The 22,922-nt window shown below is 32.0% G+C and overlaps 4 protein-coding genes and 1 long non-coding RNA gene across 11 annotated transcripts in view; 2 read left to right on the forward strand and 3 right to left on the reverse strand.

Moving 5' to 3' along the window:
• Window positions 1–4,823, reverse strand: part of LOC100745798 (Krueppel-like factor 6) — a 293,282-nt gene extending 288,459 nt beyond the window's left edge. The window contains exon 1 of the mRNA XM_012392637.3: window positions 2,626–4,823. The gene's annotated coding sequence lies outside the window, so the exon portion shown is untranslated. The remainder of the gene's footprint in view (window positions 1–2,625) is intronic.
• A 1,168-nt stretch (window positions 4,824–5,991) lies between these two features.
• Window positions 5,992–9,350, reverse strand: LOC100745917 (fatty acyl-CoA reductase wat). 2 transcript variants are annotated; one of them, XM_033324114.1, is made up of 9 exons: window positions 9,243–9,350; window positions 8,726–8,905; window positions 8,133–8,226; window positions 7,811–8,056; window positions 7,561–7,706; window positions 7,180–7,479; window positions 6,721–7,002; window positions 6,368–6,625; window positions 5,992–6,288 (listed from the first exon to the last, which is right to left on the reverse strand). In XM_033324114.1, exons 2-9 carry the CDS (start codon window positions 8,890–8,892, stop codon window positions 6,180–6,182), a joined length of 1,602 nt encoding a protein of 533 aa, XP_033180005.1. In that variant the 5' UTR covers window positions 8,893–8,905; window positions 9,243–9,350; the 3' UTR covers window positions 5,992–6,179. The 2 variants fall into 2 exon arrangements, with proteins under 2 accessions (XP_033180005.1, XP_003494079.1); XM_003494031.4 differs by having other exon boundaries at window positions 8,726–8,914; window positions 9,243–9,345.
• Window positions 9,351–10,289: 939 nt separating this feature from the next.
• On the reverse strand, window positions 10,290–19,147 carry LOC100746038 (WASH complex subunit 2). Of its 5 annotated transcripts, none has more exons than XM_012392628.3 (12): window positions 19,047–19,147; window positions 18,589–18,717; window positions 18,324–18,512; window positions 18,099–18,250; window positions 17,627–17,993; window positions 17,407–17,533; window positions 17,154–17,342; window positions 16,788–17,068; window positions 16,371–16,693; window positions 13,390–14,870; window positions 13,165–13,304; window positions 10,290–13,068 (listed from the first exon to the last, which is right to left on the reverse strand). In XM_012392628.3, the coding sequence occupies exons 2-12, from the start codon at window positions 18,700–18,702 to the stop codon at window positions 11,569–11,571; spliced, it is 4,863 nt and encodes a 1,620-aa protein (XP_012248051.1). In that variant the 5' UTR covers window positions 18,703–18,717; window positions 19,047–19,147; the 3' UTR covers window positions 10,290–11,568. The 5 variants fall into 5 exon arrangements, with proteins under 5 accessions (XP_012248051.1, XP_012248050.1, XP_012248049.1 ...); XM_012392627.3 differs by having other exon boundaries at window positions 18,937–19,077; XM_012392626.3 differs by lacking the exon at window positions 19,047–19,147 and adding an exon at window positions 18,890–19,023 and having other exon boundaries at window positions 13,165–13,286.
• Window positions 14,886–16,188, forward strand: LOC117152406. Its single transcript, XR_004462786.1, has 2 exons — window positions 14,886–15,237; window positions 15,520–16,188. It is a non-coding gene; the product is annotated as an uncharacterized LOC117152406 (long non-coding RNA).
• On the forward strand, window positions 19,059–22,462 carry LOC100746161 (YY1-associated factor 2). Of its 2 annotated transcripts, XM_012392633.3 has the most exons (6): window positions 19,059–19,182; window positions 19,456–19,984; window positions 20,259–20,733; window positions 20,842–21,202; window positions 21,300–21,464; window positions 21,539–22,462. In XM_012392633.3, exons 3-4 carry the CDS (start codon window positions 20,557–20,559, stop codon window positions 21,178–21,180), a joined length of 516 nt encoding a protein of 171 aa, XP_012248056.1. In that variant the 5' UTR covers window positions 19,059–19,182; window positions 19,456–19,984; window positions 20,259–20,556; the 3' UTR covers window positions 21,181–21,202; window positions 21,300–21,464; window positions 21,539–22,462. The 2 variants fall into 2 exon arrangements, with proteins under 2 accessions (XP_012248056.1, XP_003494081.1); XM_003494033.4 differs by lacking the exon at window positions 19,059–19,182 and having other exon boundaries at window positions 19,441–19,984.
• The last annotated feature ends 460 nt before the right edge of the window (window positions 22,463–22,922 follow it).

A 22,922-nucleotide genomic window follows, 5' to 3' on the forward strand; every position in this document is an offset into this window, starting at 1 on the left:
ATAAGTATACAAAACGTAAGCGGTTTCAAGTGTTGTCGAGATGTCTGTAAACTTAAAGAGGAAAAGCGAGTTTCATTTCCGAAACCATAAAACAAGGAGAACATGCTGAACGACTTTATAATCTTTTATCACGTATTTGTATTCGATAAAAAGGTTTCATGCGTAAATCTATAGAAATAGCATTAGAAATTTCGCAAGCTAACTTATAAATCCAAATCTATAAATTATTAAACGATACAGTCAAGATATATTTCAAGAAATGAAATTCTTTGGTTCGTTCAGCTCGCAGATCGAACACGATTAACAGTACTTTTTCCAGAGATTATAACTTCCTAGATACGGTTCGATGAAGTTTTGTCGCAAGCTTCCATGGCGAGACTCTCGTAAACCTGACAATTATACCAACTCGTACCGTGGACCATGAGTCGCAAATGAAATAACCGCGAGCGGACTAATAACCGTCCTCTCTGTCTCTTTGTCTCTTACTTCGTACCATCGTGTTCCTTCTAATGCTTGTGCTACTGTGACAAAACGTTATTCGTTGGATGTACAACGTCAGTGAACCAAATTAGTAACGTACAACCGCAAATTAAGATGCGCCTGGTCGTTTCTCCTGTCTATATTTGGAATATTGTACCGTCTATCTATACAAAGTCATATCTCGGACCACCTCCGCGATACCATCAATTTCCAGTTGCAACGACGCTCTTGTCTCGGAAATTTACACTTTATGAATATTTTCACTTTTAACCGGTATATTTTAATTAAATCTTATCTGATACAGCGAGGGGAATGTATCCAATTAAGAACTTAATTCTGAAATGAATAATAATTTTATGCGATCAAAGTGAAGTAATACTGATTCGATCTCAGTCATTGAACAAAATGTATTCGTTTGAGTTAATGGCTATAGAATATGGAAACGATGGACATAATTTGCCAATCATGTTTGTCAGGTAAATAATCGAATTAAAATTCCGTTTGTTGCGGTCACTCTGGGGTGCTAAAAGCCTCAGTCACCGTTCCAGTTTATTGCACTTCGAGGCGGTAGGTCCCAAGAGGAGTATGTGACAAAACAGAGAATCCTCTTTAGGTTGTGCACTCTCAAGAATCGCATAAATTTCAGAACTAGTTTGTGAGAATTTAGTTGGCTAGTAGCCACGAAGGTAAACGCATCTACGACGGTTTTACAAGAACGAGTACCTGCTTACACCTGGCTTTGTAGGATCAGGTGCAAGATCGATATTCTTTCCGTTTGTTTCTTTTCCTAGTCACATTTTAACATTCACGTTCGCTCTTTCAAATCTACGAGTACGATTATTAGGCTCAGCGAGATTTTAATGTATTTCAAAACGATTCAACTTTTCTTATTAGAAGTTCTGTAGAAGATGACAAGCTGGACCATTAATCGACTTTATCAATTTTATCTCATATTGCTAATTAAAAGTTTAAATAACGATTGGCTTGTTCTTTTTCCTTTTCCTTGAAAAAGCAGATAAAATGTACAATGGTATATTAATAAAAACCAAGAACAACGGTAGCTTATCAATGAGTGTGTACCTCTATTATGTGATGCCTATTGCGTTGTGGCCAGCAACTTGTCTCGTACAATATTATTTGTAAACATTTACTACACTAATATATATTCTTCTTTCGATTCCTATTCTGTGCTCATTTCAGATAAAAATAGTCAGAAAAATATATTTAAAAAATTGATAAGGAATCAAATTATTATATCATTATTTATTACCAATGTTTTAGAAAATAACAAACAATTATAATTAGGATATACGACGTATTACGAGAATATCCTCTAAGATTCATAGACCTACCGGGAATTTCAACATGAAATATTTTTAATCGTACATATGTACACGGTGTGGACATTAATATTTATAATATATAATCAGCGAACAGTTTTAATTAAGCAGTTTATTCTAAAATTTGTGATGGTGATCACAACTCGAAAAACTTAAGAAATAACTACGCCAGAAATACAACACAGCCTGCATTCCTGTGTGACAGAGCGGTGGAGGACAGACGCAGACAGGAGGTAAAGATCGATAGAGGTTCGTCGACTCGACAACTGACTAGACTCTATATACTGCTCGACGTTACTTATGCTTATAGTCATAAAAATTATAATTACGTTACATCCCACAATAATTGTTTGTTCAAATGTAATTGTCTATTGAATTATAAAATTGCATATCCTATTTATTTCCACTTAAACGAAATATATAAAAAATAATGTTGCCTCGAATGAAAGAAGACGAAAAATGGCGGGAAAGAACTGATACGAAGGAGATATGTTAGGTTGGTAGCCATGAAATATTGTTCATCCGAAATTTTAACGAATAACCATTAATTAAATTTTGACCTACGTTTGATTATCAACCAAATTGAAAAACAAAACGCTCGCTCAATCGTGTGAAAATTACTTCGAACAAATGTCTTAAAAGAGATACAATGTATGGTTAAAATTTATTTCAATGTACAACATTTCGTATGCACCAATTTAATATGTACTTCGATTTTTAAAACTCAACATGTTTATCGGTGTAACAAAAACAATATTTTTTCTGCTTTTTTACTTTACGATAAATATATATGTTTTTTACTCACCAAGCTTTCTATCAAGATAATATCAGGAACCGATCTTCTCACACTTGACTTAATCCGAGTAATGGCGTTGCTGACATTGGCTATCACAGAGTTTCCGCATGAACGAGAAATTACTTCGAATTGTCATTGTTGCAATTGGCGTATAAAGATGCAGTTGCAGGCACAGCACGAAATAAAACGAAAAATCACTTTTGACGAAAGTTCGTTAAAAAAAGAATTCAGTCACTTCACATATTCACACGGAGTCTGGTTCATGCAGTCAAGTGATTCGTCACAGGTACAAACGATTGTCAAAAATTTGTGTCCGTACAAAAAAAAGCTTTCACATTCTGCGATATCCCATTACCAAGCGAGCCTGAATGTTGTTTTAATGAAAATTATCATTCACCACAACCGTTACTTCCAATTCCGACGCGTTTTGTTCTTCATTTCGTACGTACGAAGACTGTGTGGCCATCGTTCACTGCAGTCTAGCGACACCTGACACCAAACAATATCGATATATCGATGTTTTTTTCCAAACTGCACTACAACACCATCTTCTGATCGATCGATTCGAAATGATTATGTTTCATTTTTGCGAATACTGTGATACATCGATTTAATTCAAGTAATTGAATTTTGTTTCATTTGCAAATTAATCGATTACGAGAAGTGGCAAGGGCGTTCTTCGTAATTCCCCGATATATCTACTTGAATGAGTGATCGTTTTTCAGTTTAAGTTTGTTTTGTTGATTTTGTAGCGTGTCATTGATGGTCGCACGGTTAGTCACGTACATAAGGTCACCTGACAACGCTATTGAAAACATAACGCACGGTAAATTACTGCTTCGAGAGACGACGTGTGTTTATTAGTATTATGTATCGAACATAGTTTCGATTATCGGGCGCGGTTAGAAATACGCAACGACCATCACCAAGCTTGTTTCTTACGTTCTATAAACTTTTGTTCGAATGTAATTTGAAAACGTTCGACAGCAAAAATGGTTCGATGTTTCAATCGGGATACTTTACAACGCTTAATTAAACAAACCATGATATCTAATGCTCGAATCCACTGTCGCTGGACATATCTCCGTTGAATTTCGCTTCTGGACGGTTGAATTTAAAATGCGTGACGTGAATCATGGCAAGGTCTCGATAGTCGTATGCAATGGTGTATCTCGAAATGCTTTGGTTTTCCTTGTCACAAGCACACAAATGAATTACTCGAACAACGTACTTAGTTCGGCTTTGGCTACTTCAAATCATATTTGATCCAACGTCTGGTCGTTTACTTGGCTAATTAGATTGACAATACGGATACAATGTAACAATGCATCCTTTTAACCGCAAAAACAGCGAATAAGAGGATGGTCCGACCGTTATGTACGATCTATTCAAGTTTGTCTAGTTGTATCGAGAATTTTCCTGGAACTATGCGTTGCCACAATGGGAGATGGGATGTTGACGAAATAGTTGGTTGATCACTAAATCACGGCGCGAAAGGCAAGCGAGTTGCACGAACGCATAAAACGAGTGGACGGAGCCGCTGCTGGCCGACTGCCGACGGTCGAACACGCTCGGATCCCAACGATCAGCTGATCGGCACGCGCGCTACTATGGTAACCAACGTCAGCGGGCTCCGGTAGGGTTGCACGCGCACACACGACTTTTGGAGGGCGCCCCGTACGCCAGTCGCGCGGGCCTGATAATATAGTAAATACGTGCGTCGTTGGAGTTGGTGCGTGCGTGCGTGCGCACACACGTGGTGTTAAAACGTGTACGTACGCGACGTTCGTCGATGACAAAACACGAAACGACCACGATGAAAATCGACGACCAGAGACAAAGATCAAAGGGGAAAATCTACCTTTCGCCTTCTCCGTTTCTTTATTTCCTTTTTGTTGTCTCTCGCTCGTTCGTTTGTTTTTTTTTTCTTATTCCGCGATCGAAGCGCGGCACACAAAGTCACAAACGAACTTGAAGACTCCGACTGTGTGCAATCGCAATAGATGGTTTAGTTTAGAGTACTGTGTGATTCGTCACAAGAGATCGACAACGGTGACCGACGGTATCTCTGACAGAAAGGAAAATCACGAGGTAATCGTGGCGCGAGCGGCAACGTACGCCATCCGCTCGTGTCGGCAGTCGGGCGTGCACTGCCTTCCTGAGTCGCCGGTTGGTTCTCGATCCTCGACTCTGTTCGCTTGAACCGCTTGCCTGCTCGCGCGGCCTCCATCCCCGTATCGCACTACACTCTGACGCTCGATGTACGATGGTGGCGCACAATTTACCCGCTTCTTTTCCTCATCTGCCCTTCGATCCATTCCTGTTATGTATTATGTATTTATATAGTATTTCTCCAGTGTTGGTTATACCAAGCTTTTATAATACTTTTAATATCATGATTAATATTGAATACAAGCATATTACAGCATAACAAATTTATTATTCATATTAAATGGGTTATATAAATCTTGATACACAGCCATAAAAGATACACGAAAAAGATGTGCAAAATCTCTCTCCCGGCTCTCTATAGTTTATTCCCCTATATTATATTGATTCATTTTAATTTATAGTTAGAACAAGTCTATAAAAATTGTACAACCTAAGCTAATATTTTGAAGTAAAAAATTGTATTGGAATAAGAAGGATATGACAAATACTAGTACATCCAGTATTTAAATAGGAAAAAAAACAATTTCAGTAGTGCTTCGTACTTCGATAAATCAATCAATTTGTATACAATGTGCCCAGCATGTAGACAAGACTGTAGTCGCACCTATTAACAACGCGCCTATAAATTGAGAAGAGACTCCTACGCATACATTTCATTTTCATGATTAGAAACTTTTTAGTTTGATACACACGGTTAAAAATTCTTAGTGAACAAAATCTTAATTTTTAATTTATTTATGAAAACATATTTTTATATGACATTTCAAATTTTTATTTTTTAGTATAACTATTTCACTTTTTTTTTCATCTTATTTCACAATATAAGAATTTCAATAACGCTTCTGATACCTTGTATTTCTTTTTACTTGTGACATTAATTCATTAAAAATATTCATATATAATATAAATAACTATATAAACAAGTTAATAATTCGAAATAAAGGCTTCACATATTACAAAATGCTTAAAGATTATATAAATTATAATTATTATAGAACATTTTTAATGTTTTGCTTATATATAAATAGTATAAAAATAATATAAATAAAATTTGTAAATAACTTGAAACTTCTCTAACTTTCTATTTTGACCAAATATAGAAACGTCAGAATCAACAGAATTAGTCAATTATGAAACAATCTTAATATTGCTTACAGAATATGAAAGCAAATATTTCCTTACTTAACAAATTGGATATTGTAATAAAGATAAGAGAATATATACATTTTATTTTAATAAAGATAATATAGCTTTGTGGCGACATCTATTATCATTATAATGAAATAAGTTCAATAGTGAACAACTGTTTGTAACAGGAATGTACACTTTAATAGAAAATTGTTTCAAATGTAATGTAGATAAAAGAACTACAATATTGCTATCAATAATTATTAGTGTGATAAAGGACAAAAAGACCAAAGAAAACTTATGAATGATATCGCAAACCATAAAAGTAATAGTGATATTGTTAACATGATTGTATTGTGCGCTAGACGTAACCTACAATATAAAAATATTTCATGTTATAATATATAATAACAGTAACTTTAATTTCAATAAACATTGAAAAGGAACGTACTTCTTATATTTGGCTATTCCTAGTTCTACTGTGTCCATAGGATCTTTTAATAAATACATACGAACACCTCTTATGTGATAATAGAAATATTCCTTCCAGTCCAAGTATTCTGTATTAAGGCAGAAAATTTGTCGATCAGCAGAATTCATCTTGTTCCAAAGTTTTATAACATTGTCATTTTTAAACTTCCATTCATTTACTGCGAAGTAATGTATCACAGTGCTAAATTTATGTATCTTTCTGTATGCATCTAATAATCTAAAAATATATTAATGAAATATTACTATTAATTTATGTAATTATCAATGTATGTTATCTATACATGGTTTATAATTGGTATATAGGATACATACATAGGTGTCCGACCAGTGAGATAAGCCATTGTATCAACGATAATTGCTGGTATTATGTGCAATAAGAAAGCATAGATATTGTGAAGAAATAAATATCTATTGAGTGTCAGTCTATAAACCCAAATAACTTTTGTACTAGGTACTATTAATCCATAAATTTCATTAAGCTTCATAAATTCACCCCAAGAAATTGGTTTTTGACAAGAAGATACCGAATTATAAACAGGTATTTTTTCCTCATCAGGTAAATTAGAAGATTGGTCTGACTTTATTGCAACTTTTCTATGAAACAAAATAATTATTACCTGTATTGAATTTTATATCTCTTTTTATCTAAGTATAATTCTTTATTATTTCATTCCATCAATTCTTTTTTCTTTTTGTTTACGAATGAAATGGTATTACTCAATTTTTCATACTATTTAATAACAAAATTAATAAAAAATGACAAAATACTACCTATTGGCAACATCCCAAGCAGAGGAAATAATGTTGGAAATAACATAATCAGCTGGTATGATATCTGCTATATTTTCTTTTTTACAATGCAATGTATGTAACAAACCTATACCGCTACCCATAACTACACCTGTGGGTCCATACATATTATTTATCCATGCAGAAATTGGTTCCTTGTAAGTTGCTATAACGATACTGGGGCGTACAATACAAACTGGTAGATCACCACCATACTTTAATACCATATTTTCTCCTAGTGCCTTAGTAAATACATATGTATTTGGCCATTTATCAAGCAATCTATTATACAGAATATTTGCAGTTGATTATAATCATTCTTATTCAGAAAATTAGAATTTAGTGTTTTAAAGCAATACTTACATAGGGGTCATTTTTTCAAGTCTTCCATCATCCAATGTATCCAACAATGTTAAAACTTTATCTGCATCTATAATATCTGTATAGTGTACTTCATCAATATTCTTACGTACACAATTGGAAAATGCAGTTGATACATGCACAAAAGCCTACAGATAGAATTATTTGTAATTATTAATAATTATTTATGTCCTTAACAGAGTTGGTCTAAGATATTTGGTATAGAAATTACAATAAGAAATGTTAGATATACCTTAAAATTTGGTAATTTTTTTGCAAATGACAATAAGAATTTTGTGCTTCTGACATTGATATTCACTGCAACCCGAATTTTTTCATCAAATCGCACAACTGCAGCTGCATGAAAAATAATATTCACATTCATTAAAGTCTTCTTATCTTCTGGCGAAAGTCCATAATCTTCTTTCGCTGCATCGCCTTCTAATATTACTATTTTTTGCAGAAAATTCGGTTGCTCGCATCTTAATTTGTCGTATATCTAATAAAAATATTATACAATTTATTATTAGAATTCATTTAATAAGATACTTTATTAAAGAGCTTATTCTGCTTACAACTTCTTCGAAACTTTCTTTATATCGTTCGAAAGCAGTTTTCCCCTTTTTCGGTCTCACTATCATATATAATCTTAAAATATCTGGACAGCTTCTACAAATATACTTCGAATGGAATACAATGATTTATTATGCAAAATAATATGACATAATTATATTAGGTCAATGTATTATCAAACAATGTATAGTACATAAAGTATCAAACATAATAAAAGTACCAAAACTCCGCTGTTCGTAGAAAAGAATTATTTCATAAACACCGGAAGTACCTTTGAACCGATTGTTCAACAAACGAATTAAGATGTATTAGCAATCAATAATAGCATGCCATGTCCAGGAATTACAATTACAAAAAATATCAAAACGTAAATTAACGAAATTTTCAAGGCAAAGAAATATTATTTTTTATATAATCGTATCATCATATTATAATACGTGCTGATGAAATTTTAATTGCAGAAATATGAGATTATTGATATGTTTTAGCCACAAAAGTACGTCGTAAGATTAAATAATCGCTGTTAATTTATTGTTTGCATTCGTTTGTAATACGTAAAAAATTATTGAAATATAGTGTCGTGTCAGTAGAGTACCTGAGTAACTTCTCGATGAGTAGTTTTCCTAAAAAGCCCGTACCCCCTGTTACCAAAACATTAGTATGAGAAAAAAATTCAGCTATTTCGCTTTTTTCATTTGACACCGTTGGTTCATCAAAGTTCACTAAGTCGTCTATATATAAATTACTTCCACTTGAAGACATCCTGACGGTCTACCTGTTAAACCTCGGACGATATACGTAATTTAGTATAACAATAGTTCAGCGAAATTTTATAGGATGAAAAATGATAAAGCAAGGCAATAAGATGAAATGTATCTAGAATATAAGTGTGATTTTTGAACAGCTCAGTTAAACATTATTTGAACTTTATTATGCCTTCTTCTTGAAATCTACATAGTTCATTTCTTCAGTTTTTATATGAATAATTTATAGAATAATCTTCACAGTATGAAATATGGAAACGAATTTAGAGCAAAATGTAATTACAAGAAACACATCGATTTAAAAAAAAATTGTTAAAGGAAAGAAAAGGAAGTAACAGTATTGCTTACCAAATGGCGTAGCAGCTTAAGTAATACCTCTGATGTGAATTCGACGACGTTTCAGTTTCGACTGTAAAGTATTCCGACTGTGCCCCAATAGCTTTAAACGGATATATATTTCTTCAAATGTACACCTATTCAGCACATATGAAAGTCGAAACTTGTGTATGCAAATTAAAAACAGGCCATTTAGCTTTAGTAATCTACTGAATTACGATAGTTGGATTGAAGTACTGAGAAAGCAGTACATCATATCGATGTACGGGAAAATAATGTCATGTGTTCTGAAACATTTTGTAAAACATACCTACATTGAATTGGAAACGAATATACATGTTCCGATATAATCGACTAAAAAGATCCTCTCAGTAATTTAATATATGTGTCGCTACGACACATATACATAGTATTACATGTTATTGAAGATTTTGCATAACTTCTTTTAGTTTGTAATAATATAAATATTTTACAATAATGTAAATATTTATAGAATTTATGTAATTTTACGTAAAATTTAACACTAAATAATCTTTAAAAGAAGATTAATCCTTATCATCATGAAGAATAATCTATTATGTAGGACAATGTACAAAATATGTACCTGATGAAGTATAACAGAATAGGTGTGCTTGAATTTGCTTAAAACAATGAGTTCTATTTTATTTTTAATTTAATTCATTTAGTCAGATAAATTTCGTTTACCTTTCCATAATTTTAATAGAAAATTATTCTGACTTAAAAAATTACATAATCACCACAATTATATAAATATAAATTCATTTCAATTGTAAGTACATCAGCATTGTTTTAGAAATACCGGATGCACCTTTGAACCATTCAATGATCTAACTTAACATAAATTTATAGCCGAATAACGTCATTTCTAATGTATCAAAAGTTTTACGCTTTTCACTTCGACTTTTAATGAATTATGTACGATATCATCCGAGAATAACGAAAATTCGAAAAATAGATTATTCGTTAATGAACAGAAAACAAATAACAATAAATTTCCTTTTCATTTTATTTGATAATATTAGGAATTAAATCTTTAAATATAATATAAATAATATTTATTTCGTTTATTTATTTGTATTTGTACTAATACATGTTTCATAGAGAGGATGCAATATATACAATAAAATACATTATCGAGTGCCACATATTGTCAACAAATAAATATATAAGACGAACTATACAGGATGTCTCTGAAATTATAGAACAAGCGGTTGGGTGACGATACTACATGCAAAAATCGGTAGTAAAAGAAGAATAACGACTTCTCATTTAAGGCTTCAGTTTCACTCGTAATCATGAATCTGAAAACGCATTATGTACCCATGTATTAACTGCAAATTTCGAATTATGAAACTTCTGTTTCTACTCGTGTCTGCATTGTTAAACATGGGCAATATCACGATTTGTTTTTTGATTAATTAAATGATTCTTAAGAAGTACTAATCCTATCCTTACTTATAAAAACCTTCAAATTGAATATAGAAAAATGAAAAGTAATAGTTATTGTCGCGGAGAAAACACACGCGGAGATGACAATAGCAGGAAATTAATCGTGGCAGCGTATATATTTATTAATAGTCACAAGCAGGAAGTTTTATAATTCGAAATTTTCACTTAATGCACGTAACGTACTTGGATAAGTTTTCAAACTTATTTTCCTCGGAAACGAAACTTTTTTATTCAATTTATTTTTACATGTAAAATCACCATCTGACCGCCTGTACCATGATTTCGCAGACCCCTTGTACATAAATTACAGAGAATGCATGATATGCAGTATACGTGAAAGCACTGCTTGCAAATTAATTATGCAAAATAATTGTGTAACAAGATGGCAACCAATCAAGCAGTATTAATTATTATCTTATTTGTCTAATATTATGCTGTTCGTTGTCCTCGATACTTAATAAAAGTTTTGTCTTATGATTTTAATATTTTTATGATTTCTATTTAAAACAGTGACAATGAAAAAATACTTTAAAATATCTGTGGCAATATATGTTATAAATCATAATATATTTTGCATTCCTATATAAAGAATAAATAAAAACAAATACATCTTGTATATAATTAAATTTTCTCCTATTATTTTTGCAGTGGCGATACCTTTGAACGCACAGCGTTATTCACAATTTATACATATTTAATCATCAATTTACTTAATTCTGGATTATTATTTTAATAAATATACAATTTGGAAAGTATTATATATGTTCAATGTCGATATTTTGTATCCTAATTTCAAACGAATTTATAAGATGTATACATTAAACAACAAACATAAATAATATATATATAATTTTAGAAAAAAATATATTTAGTCATCTAGTAGAGCACTCAATGGATCTTCGGCAATCTTTTCAGCTGTCTTTTTTAGATCCCTCGTTACCGCTTTTTTAACGATCGAACGCGTTTCTGCTGAGTTTACCTGCGATTCGCTTGTGAATTTCTTACCGAAAATATTATCATCGTCGTCGTCGTCGTCAGAAGGAAACAGCGACTTCGACGTGACAGTGGTTTTCTTTGAAGCTGGTGTCTTGGCGAAAATATCATCTTCTCCGCTCGATTGATCAGCAAAAATATCCGTAATATGCGACGTCCTTACGGTCTCGGTAATATTGGTTAACATATCATTTTTACTCGATTGCTCTTGAATACTTCCAGAATCTGACTTCTGTGTTTGATCGAATGGCTCAGAGAACAAATTTGTGTCGTTATCATCATTATCAAATAAGCTTATTTTCTTCGCAGTTTGCTCCATAGAATGTCTCTTTTCGGGTATGTTTTCTATCGTCGACTTTTTTACAACGGATCCAAATAAACTATCATCTTCGTCTTCTTCATCGAATAAACTAATCTTGGTATCCTTTAAAGGCTTTTTCACGGCTTTAGTTAAAGTCGTCGTAAACAAATCACTTTCCGCATCATCGGTAAACAAGTCCAAAATTGGTTTCTTCGTAGTTTTTTCTTCGACGAATTTCTTATTACCGCTAGAAAACAAACTATCGTCTTCGGAAAATAACAAATTCTTTCCTTTTTCTGGAGATGGTGTTTTCGTAACAAAGGCAAATAACTGACTGGGATCTTTCAACGGATCGTGACTATCATCTCGTAACGGATCGATCATTTTTTTCGATTCGTCTTCGAATTTCGTGTCCTCTGATTTGGATTCCTTTCTAGTAGCGCATGAAATTGTAGCGTTTACATTGGAAGTGGTACTAGATTCGGATAACGTGCTACTCTTTTCTTTTTGTTGCTCGGTTTTCCCCGTTTCTGTCTTTATATCGTCGATTTGTTTAATATGCGTGTCTTTCAATACTTTAAAGGTAACCGGTGGCTTTTCAGAAACGACTTTCTCGACTGGGGAGAGAATAGGCGCTCTACCAAACAGTGTATCTTCTTTCTGCGGATCCTCTGGTAGATCAGGTGGTACATCAAATAAATCTTCTTCGTCCGTAGACGGTGACAGTAAAGTATTTTTGTTAGCACTCACTGAACTTTCCTTGCTTATGCTCCCTAATTCAGATTTATCATCCGCAGACAAGAATATATTAGTATCAGGGGTTCTATAAAGATTATCGTTGGTAGACGAAACCAAGTGGTCAGAAATCGCGGCGGTAGAATGGGCAGCGCTGGTGTTCGCAGCTGTAAAGGTCTCTTTATTGAAAATACTTGACGATTGATTAACCTGATTCTCATCTTGTGAATTATTCTCAACGAAGTCTACGGTATCAAAATCGATTCCGCTTTGTCTGATAGCGGATTTTCGTGCTTGCCTACTTTGTGGTCGGCGTCTCGCTTGTATCCTAACCCGAGTCTGAAAAATGATAAAAAGAGCAAAAATAAATAAACAATATGATCAACGGAATTATTTTCGCTTTTCAAAATATTTCAGTGATGTTTTAGTAATTACCTTCGAAGCGGTAGTAGACAACGTCTCTAGCTGGGCTGGTTCATCGAAACTAATGGCATTTTCTGCATTATTTTCATCCGAAATCATTGATTGCTGTGATTGCTTCTGCGTGGTGCTGTCTTCTACAAAACAACATTTTCCTTTAGGTCAAATATATTATGTTAAAAAATTATAGATGAAGATACAAACTATAAGTGTAGAATGTAAAAGTTATATCTTCGTTACCTGACACACTTAACGGCGAATTAGGACCTTGTGTACTAAGACATCCACCGTCATCGCTATCTCTATCCGCTGCACTATCTTCTTCATCCGTCTTTTCTTTGCTTTTTCGCCATACTGGTGGTGTATCCATAGGTGAAATCAACTTCAAATCGCCCATTCTTCCCATCAAATTTTTTATCTTCCCAGAAACCACGCGTTTCGCTGCCTGATTGTTCTTTTCAGGCGAAGATAACGTGCCAGGTGTATGTATGTCTAAAGATTTTGGAGGACTCTTCTTTAATTCATTTTCATTATTTTGCATAGGTTCGCGTTCGTCAGAGCTACTAACTCGATGCATAACTTTGTCATTATCTTGTTCTATGTCCGTGGACGCAGTAACAGGAACGTTTGATTCTTCAGATTTCGCAAAGATGTCAGGACTATTTGATGTTTCAATATTCTTAATAGAACGTTCCTTAGTATCCTCTGTCGTCTTCAAATTTAAATGTGCATCCTCTTTTGTTTTTTCCGTTGATACATTTTTGGTACTGAACAAATCATCATAGTCATCATCCTCAAAGATTAATCCATGCGATCCAATGGCAGTAGAAAACAATCCGTTGCCCGAAAGAATATCGCTACTCTTACTTTTGTTCTTCTCAGTGGATACTTTCTGATCCGTGATATCTATTCCGAATGTAGCCGTTTCTGATGGCTGTTTGTTATCTTTCTGCTTTTTATCAATTGGTTTCTGGACGGAAAACAAATCATTCTCGTCGTCGTCGTTGAAAATATCAGGCTCATTTTTAGCTTCGCTTTTGACAGGTTTCGTAGCGAATAAATCGCCATCTTCGATATCGTCGTCGTCAAACAACCTAATTTCCTTCGATGTGGCAACATTTTTGCTTTTCTCCAAGCCATTATTTTTTGGTATCGTGTCTCGAATATTGCTTGCAAACAGATCATCATCAGGTATGTCCAAAAATTTTCTACTAGAGGTACTGCTTTCCTGTTTCGCAACCGGTTTCGGTATTATGCCAAAGATATCAACGTCTAGCGAATCCTTATTATCGAATATATCGATTTCTTCGTCAAAGAGACCTCTGCGTTGCGTGGATTTTATTTTATCAGAATACTGAGAAGTTAATAAATCGCTACTCCTTTGCGATCTAGAACCTGAACTGGTCGTTGAAAACAACTCGTCACCAGAGTCGGAATCGTCAAATAACGAAGGCATCTTCGATTTTGCCGGTTTTGAATCCGCTTTTGGTAACGGGGGTGGGCCAAACAGATCTTCGTTCTCGAATACATCGTCTTGCGCTATAGACAGTACATCTTCTATCGATTCTTCCTGCGGTTGATTATTTGTTGAATTTAAAATTGAAGTAGCATTCGCTGGATTCTGTGTACGTGCAGTGAACAGACTGTCACTGGTGATTTGTTCCCGATAGATCTCTTCCGATTTTAAACGCGTTGATGTCATTTGTGGCTGGAAGTCAACGCTAAAACAAAACGGTCATAAAAATAGAAATAAAAAATAATAATATAATATTCTATTAAAGTGAATTCAAAATTGTTTTCTTTTCTTTCTTTTTTATTGCTTATCTTGAATTAAATTGGAAGAATAGTATTTCATTCTCTGTATTAAAAGATATGCCTTATTTATGGTAGAAGCTTCCTTCTGAAGAATACGTTACAAGATTACAAAACAAAAGCAAATAGAAACATGAAACTTAAAACACGGTGCGTATTAATAAAATGTATAGAGTTAAATATATCGTAACAAAATCAATAAGGCAACGCTTGCAGATCAAAGAAAGATTAAAAAATGTGGAATGCAATGTCTAAAATGAATTTATATAAGAAATGGTAAGATTTCATGACGCTAGTAGTTTCTTCAACGCAACAATTTCTCATAATTCAATTATTCAATATCATGTGTACGCGAAACGTAATAAAATCATTGAATACACTTATGCGATGCATTAAAATGCAAAAATAGGTATAACGATAATATAGTACAATACAATTTCCGATATAGAATTATCAATAACTCGCGGCAAAACAAATCCATAATTGCATGTAATAAATTCTCAAGAGACATAACGCGATAATTTATAACGTGCTAAATGAATCAATTGCTATTGACAGAAACAAGATTACAGCGAGAGAAATCTTGTCTATGACAAGTTGGCATGTGAGATTGGATTCTAAAAAATTGAATTACCATTCAACAAAATATAATAGCTTTTAGAAAGTACGAGGATCTATCCGTGGAGACGTACTATAGAGATTAGAGACACATGCATCATTCAGACAGGCATATAACAGGACTTTTGTAAGTGATTTGATTTTAAATCAATACATATATACTTGTTAAGTATCACATGGACAGTAATATTATTCATTGTTCTACATATCATGTTCTTATACATAAAAACTAGAAATGTTTATTAATTAATTAATTTAATTAAACATATCCCACTACCAATATGATACGGAATTTATTTGTGCAAATTGAAAAATTGTTATTGCGTTAGGGATGAATAATGCCAGATGAATAATAGCCATGAGATAATGTAGTACTTACTAGATTTCCTATAATTAGAAATAAATGAAATTAAAAATGTGTTGATCGAATATATGCCTACAAGATACTAGTTCTGGACGAGATACGAATAAACTAAAGGAGCTCGCCTTGAGCTCGCGCATGTAGCCGATACAATCACCGCAACGTAATGAATGATGACTAATGTTTGGATCATCAATTCAATGACATTTGATGTACATGGCACGTGCATTTGTTTTTCGCGCGTATAAAAAAACAATGACGATATAAATTTTTATCGATATATCATTAAACATGGTCCGACAATCGTAGGGACGATAATACCTTTATTTTTAGCAAAATATATTATTGTCCATAATCTAAATCATCTGATTTGTTATTTAATCTAATTTACTTTAATTTAATTTAATTTAGTAATAAAATTGGCACTTACCCTATGCTTGAACCACCTGTATTATTAATACTTGGTGGATGAATTGATATTCCACTGCTGTAACTACTTTCATTAACAATGTTTGAATTTTCTGCGTTATTCCTTGCTGTCACAATAGAGTCTTGTTCGTTAATATTATTGTTCAGAATAACATTTCGCGAACGATCAAGTACCGATTCATTGCTACCACTAATTTCATAATTTGCTGGTGTATTACTTCCGGAAGATCCAGATGATTGAGTTCGCGATATCCTACGAGATAGCTTATTTTCATTCTCTGAAGTTAAGATATTTCCAAATATCGATACTTCTCCCCCTGGTTTCTAAAATATCACATGAAATATTAATTTTGCAGTTCCATTATAATATTTGTAAGTGAAGTATTTTGTTAACAATAGTTATTTTATGCAATCTTACCTTTTTATTTAGTTGTTGATGTTTAGACGATCCGAAGAGGTCACCAACATCTTCATCATCGCTAAATAAATTAGTATTTACGTTAGTTTCTGGGGTACTCGTAGTCATATTACTAGTTACTGATGATGCTATCTCTAAATGATTCCTTCGCGTTCCTTCTGTCTTTTCTGACTGATTATTATTGCTAGAATATTTATTTTTCGTGATTGTATTTTTCGGGGAAAAAATGTCAGAATCAGCATCGCCGAAAAGATCATCGATTGCAGATTTTGGTTTCGTCGCTGTAAATACAATCCCTCTTATTAAACATCTTGAAAAGACGCAAATATGTAAATTACGAAAGCTTATAAGCTACGAGAAACTTACAAACAGCACTAATTGGAGGTGGCACATCAATGCTAGCAGGTATAATATTATTCTTATACGATTTGATTTGTCTTTCCTTGGATGCATTTTCTACAAATTGATCATTTAAAAATCCTTTACTTCTACTGATTATAGTTTTAGATTTATCATTTAAGATGTTTTCATCTTCCTCTGGTGTAAATAAATCATCTAAAAAATATAATAAAAATTAAATATGGATAAAAATCAAATTAAATTTAATTCATGTAAATACCTTTAAATCGATTTATCGATGCCTCATTTTTTTCATCTACAACAGGTTTTTCAGTCTGTCGAACTGTACCTAATCGCTTGGCTAATTCTTCTGCAAAATTTGGTGTTATATTGTTCGGCAATGGTATCTAAATCAAAGTATGAAGATCTTATAACATGTATGTGTAGTGTAAAGAACATCATACAAGAGTATATATATTAAAGAAAAAGGAAATAGGAACCTTTGATGCATTATCAGTAGGAGTAACTGAATCAGGTACTGAATCTATTTCATTTTGACTAAGTGCATCCATTTTGTCATTTCCTATAATATATGTCATATCATTTCTTTTACTGTAATCCGATTCATTCAAAGAAGGTAATAATCCAACAATGTTTGTTTTTGGTGCAGCATTCATACTGTAATCTTTAAATGCTGCTGTGGTATCATCTTCGCTTTCTGATTCTTCTTCTTCTTCGTCTACTTGTTCAGATTCACTGCTGCTACTGCTTTCTAGACCAATTTTATTTGAATTTTTCCATTTTTCTGAGCCAATGACATAAGGCAAAGGTCGATCTTGGTATGGATTATTTGGTCCCAATACAACACTGTAATTAAATTATCGATATTTTATTTATATATGTATAATAAAAACAATAATAAATAAAAATAATTACTAGATTATTTTTTATAATATTTATTATAATATTTACCTTAGTACTACTTTATTGTCCTCTTCTTCACTATCACTATCAACAAACTCCATTTCCTTGTATTTTTCATACATTATATTTAGGCCTTGCTTGACACTTTCACTCACACTAGCTATGAAATCTGCAGTTGCAGAATCTTCATCCTTACCTTGCTATAAACAAATTTTGATATAGTAATAATTTAAAAAAGTTACAGTATCTTACATCGTAAAAATCTCCAACTACCTCCACTGATGTTTCTGCTTGTTGTCCAATCTCTATATTATCCTCCTGTACACGGCTTTCAATAAATTGAGTATTGGCTAAAGCCAAAGATGTATTGGTAACATTATCTATAAATATTGCTGTTTCATTTAGTTGTGTTGTCAGTGAATCTAAGGCTTCTTGAGTTTTATTTGCCCTTGATACCACATTCTATAACAAATATTGTCGGTAAATATAAATCTTGTACAAGTATAATTTTAATAGGTTACACCAATTTCAATCATACATTAGAAAATTGCTGCAGATGTTTAAGGAGTCCTGCATCACCTGCTAAACTCCATTCCCTTCTCTTTTTTCGCATTTCATCTGTAGTCCATGGATGATCCCATGACTTATCCATCCCATTTGATATGTCCTAGTATATCAAATTTCTATTATATATACTTAAAACTATCTAATATATTTTTTCTAAATGCTTAACAAATTTGACAAAAAGGAACAAATTTCCATATTATTTTCATTATACTAATTCTGTTCCATATGAAAAAAGTAATATATAATCTTTATTATTGTTTATATTCGTTAACCTTGAAAGTTTTAAATGTCAAAACTGGTAAATGGTTATACAACATACCATACCACCTAGCCCAATTTACTATAACAGACTGTTATTTATCTTCGTAATTACATTTACATACGTTGCATTATTTTTTATCAAACTTAGTAAAAGAAAAAAACACCCACTTAACAGTTGGAATTATCAAGTGTCCGGCACTGTCACAACTACTACTGTATGGGAAAACTTTCAGGAATGTGTGAAAGTTAATCTGAGGCCTATATTTTGCAAGCTGTTTTTTGCTTATACGTCATAAAATAGAGAGTACGTAAAACGCTACAGAAATTCTTAATAAGACAAAGAATTAAAACAATTGAAAATTTTGTATACAAAACATCTTTTTTATATAAATTATCTGTTTGAAAATTATAATATATCTTTTTTTTTATATTATTGTGAAGTAATATTCGTAATAATTTATGTTTCGCTGCGTTATCGTGTTATTTAAAAATTTAGTACAACCAGCACAATAAAGTATATTAATATGTATCATATTTTTCATAATTAAACAAGTAGAAAAGGGCCTTTCTGTTACAGCATACAACGCTGGTCCATACAATGTTGCCAAACCGAACAGTATTTTAGTCCATAGTCCGTATTCAACATTCCGCTGTTCGACCTATAGAGGAACAGCGCTGTAGATTGTTTGTCAATATCTTCGAGTTAGTTGATTTTTACCAAGTTTTATGTGTAAAGCAACCGTTTTACAATAACACAAAACATAAAAAAGATGTCTTGACTGTAAATGTGTCAGAGTGTCTAGTGTATGTGTATAAGACATACTGATAATACTGACAAGGAGAACATCGTATATGTGGAATAATGCTACTTTTATATGCAAGTGAAGAATTCCATCTGTTTCATTAGAGAAAAGAATGTTTGGAACCTTTATACCATAAATAGTATTTGAACTTTCCACAATTAAGATTTTATTATTTATACATTACCCCATGGATATTTAATATAAGTTTTTGAAGTGGAAAAGCAAGCATTTGTAATACAATAACAAAAAACGACGGATAACCGTTACTGTGCAAAAAGTTCCATAAATTGGTACTTTTAATCGGTACGTACGTATTAAATAAATATTTTATCATAATCTACAGAAAGATCTATTTTATTATAAATTTTTGTAACAAGTTGATTTAATTTTTTAAACAACATTTTATAGCATAAACGTACGTGTGCCTATGTATTAAGTAACAATAAATATAACAAATTTATTTACCATAAGATATAGGATAAATACAATCACGAATACATTATAAAATTTTTGTTAGGCATTAAAAACAATTTATTTATCACATTATGATAAGAAATGTATATTTTATTTGTTCTAGATATACTTTAAAACATGTACATCAGAATGTCACAACAAACGGATATGTATGGCTTATATAGCAAAGATGAATACATCCGACAATTGTGTATCTTGTTTAGTTGATGCACAGAATATTATCTTAGGCAATTGTCCATTTTCTTTATTGCATATCTTTATTCCTGCTCTTTTAGAGCATTCTCATTGTCATAAAGTATACAGTGTTCACAAAATCACTTTTAATGAGGCTGAAAGCACGTACAGGAAGGCTAACTCTCTTTTGAGAAGGTACAGTGTTTTACAACTGACTTTCATGAACAATGAACCATTCGGGAAGTGGAAAACGTCAGGCGAAGGTTTTGGAAGAAAACTATTGGGACTGCAGTGTTTGCACATATAGAAATACAGCAGAAGCATTTAAGTGCCTCATGTGTGACGTCCGTAAAGGAACTTCTACGCGGAAACCCCGTATTAATCCCCAACTTGTGGCACAACAGGTTACAATATTATAGTATTTCACTATATGTTATAAATGCAATAATGTATAATAAATTTACAATACGAGTTAATAATATATAATCTTATTAACATTAATCTATATGTAGGTTGCGCAACAACAATATGTACCACTTTTGAAACCTGGAAAGAAGGAAGGTGCAAGTGGGGGTAGTACAACTAGTAGCGGTAAAGAAAAAGATCGTAAATTGGACAAACCAAGGCGTAAAAATAGGCACCCACCTCGTCTAAAAAATATAGATCGTAGTACGGCTCAGACCAATGAAGTGACAGTGAACAATGTTACTGTCGTTATTACCGAATATAAGCCCAAAGTGAAAAAAAGTTCAGATCAATCTGGTTTGTCTAGCAGTGCTTCTTCTGAAAATGGAAGTCAGCATGATTCTAATCAAGACTCCAGAAGTCTGGATATAGGAACAGATGCTTAGCTCAGTGCTGTAACACATATGTGTATGAATTAATCTAATTAATATATTATATCTGTCAATCTCTATGGACTATGGTCCATTCTGTAGACAAAAACAACCATTTTGTCTATATGTTACAGGTTACGTAACATTCAATGAGGTCAGATGTTTTATGCTATCAGTGGAATCATTAAATTATGTCTTCAGTATAACATAAGAAATATGTTGTATATTGTTGCTACATACTGACATAAAAAAAAATTGTTTCATAACAGTAATCTTGACATCTAAAAGCAACAACAAAAGTTAGTTAAATTTATTTATTTCATAGATTGATAATATTCCAAATTGATCTTTAATATTTAATTACATATTTTAGATAATTTTATTTGTGCAACTTCGGATATTACGTATTACTCTATTTATATAATATTAATTGTAACAAATGCATTATATGCCTTAATATGGCAAATGGAATTTGATACACCCATTGTTGACATAACAATGTCCACATGACTTTCATTGAATCTATGACGCCACTGCCAGAAAGCATGTTGTAACATTATTGTTAATTAGAATATTTTGACTCATTTATGTATAATATGAGGTATTTATCTTGTTTATTTAATAATTGCTGTGAAGAAGAACTAAGAAACTGGCATTGGTACGTATATACCTTTATCCCATTCCAAATTCGATCTGTTCCAAGCTTTACACTTTAATAGCAGTTAATTTCACTAACACAGAAATTTTTAATTTATATATAGATATACATAAAAAGATATGCGATTAAATTACATAACATACTACATAATATAAATTGAAATAGGTATCACATGGTTTAATATATATTTTAGATAATATCTGAATTTGTAACAAAAAATTTTGTTAATTTTGGTTGCTCACTATTCTCGTTATGAAACACGACAAATGTAACTTTTATGTACTTCTTATATTGCCTCCATACTTTAATAGTATTAGGATATATAGATTCAATGTAATATTACTGGAAAATATTTGACCAATTTACTAAATATTAATTTCTTTATGTAGTAAAATCACAAATATTGGAACAATGTTACAAAAGACTATCATTTTTCTATTACTGGTACTACAGCAGAGCATAAAAGCTGCAAAGCTAGCTCATATTAGTAACTGCCCAATCACTTGTAACTGTGATTTATAGTTCTTTTTATATTTATTTTTACATATTTTACGTTACCAGATAAGAAATAGCATTATCGAATTGACTCATACAAAATTTATTGTGACTATAAGGACCATAAACAATATGATTATTTCATAAGTAATGGAAAGATATTAATATGCTATACAACCAATTCTTTTTAAATCCATGTAAAATATTTGTATGCTAGTTAGACTGAACTATAAAATGTAATTTGTCATTAAAGTTAATATTCTTTATCATAAACATGAAAGTAAATAATACTTTTACAAACATTTATACATATTCAGGTACCAAAAATTATATAATCATGCAATGTTTTAAAGAGTTTATAACATAGAGAAATGAAATTGTAGCGGCTACTTCTCAATTGTTTTTCATAAATGTCATCAATTTTATAAACTTTACAAGATGAATGTAAAATTTGCGTTTAATATTTGTAAATTAAATATATTCGTAAATCATTTTAATTTACTTCAGATAAAAAATTAAAGATATTTTAAATTATATTATCATCGTGAAGATAATGTATTTTTAATCCTTTTACAGTTACAGCAAATGTTTTATACTTTATAAT

The sequence above is a fragment of the Bombus impatiens genome, unplaced genomic scaffold (genome assembly GCF_000188095.3).
Source record: "Bombus impatiens unplaced genomic scaffold, BIMP_2.2 scf_1461, whole genome shotgun sequence".
NCBI lineage: Eukaryota > Metazoa > Arthropoda > Insecta > Hymenoptera > Apidae > Bombus > Bombus impatiens.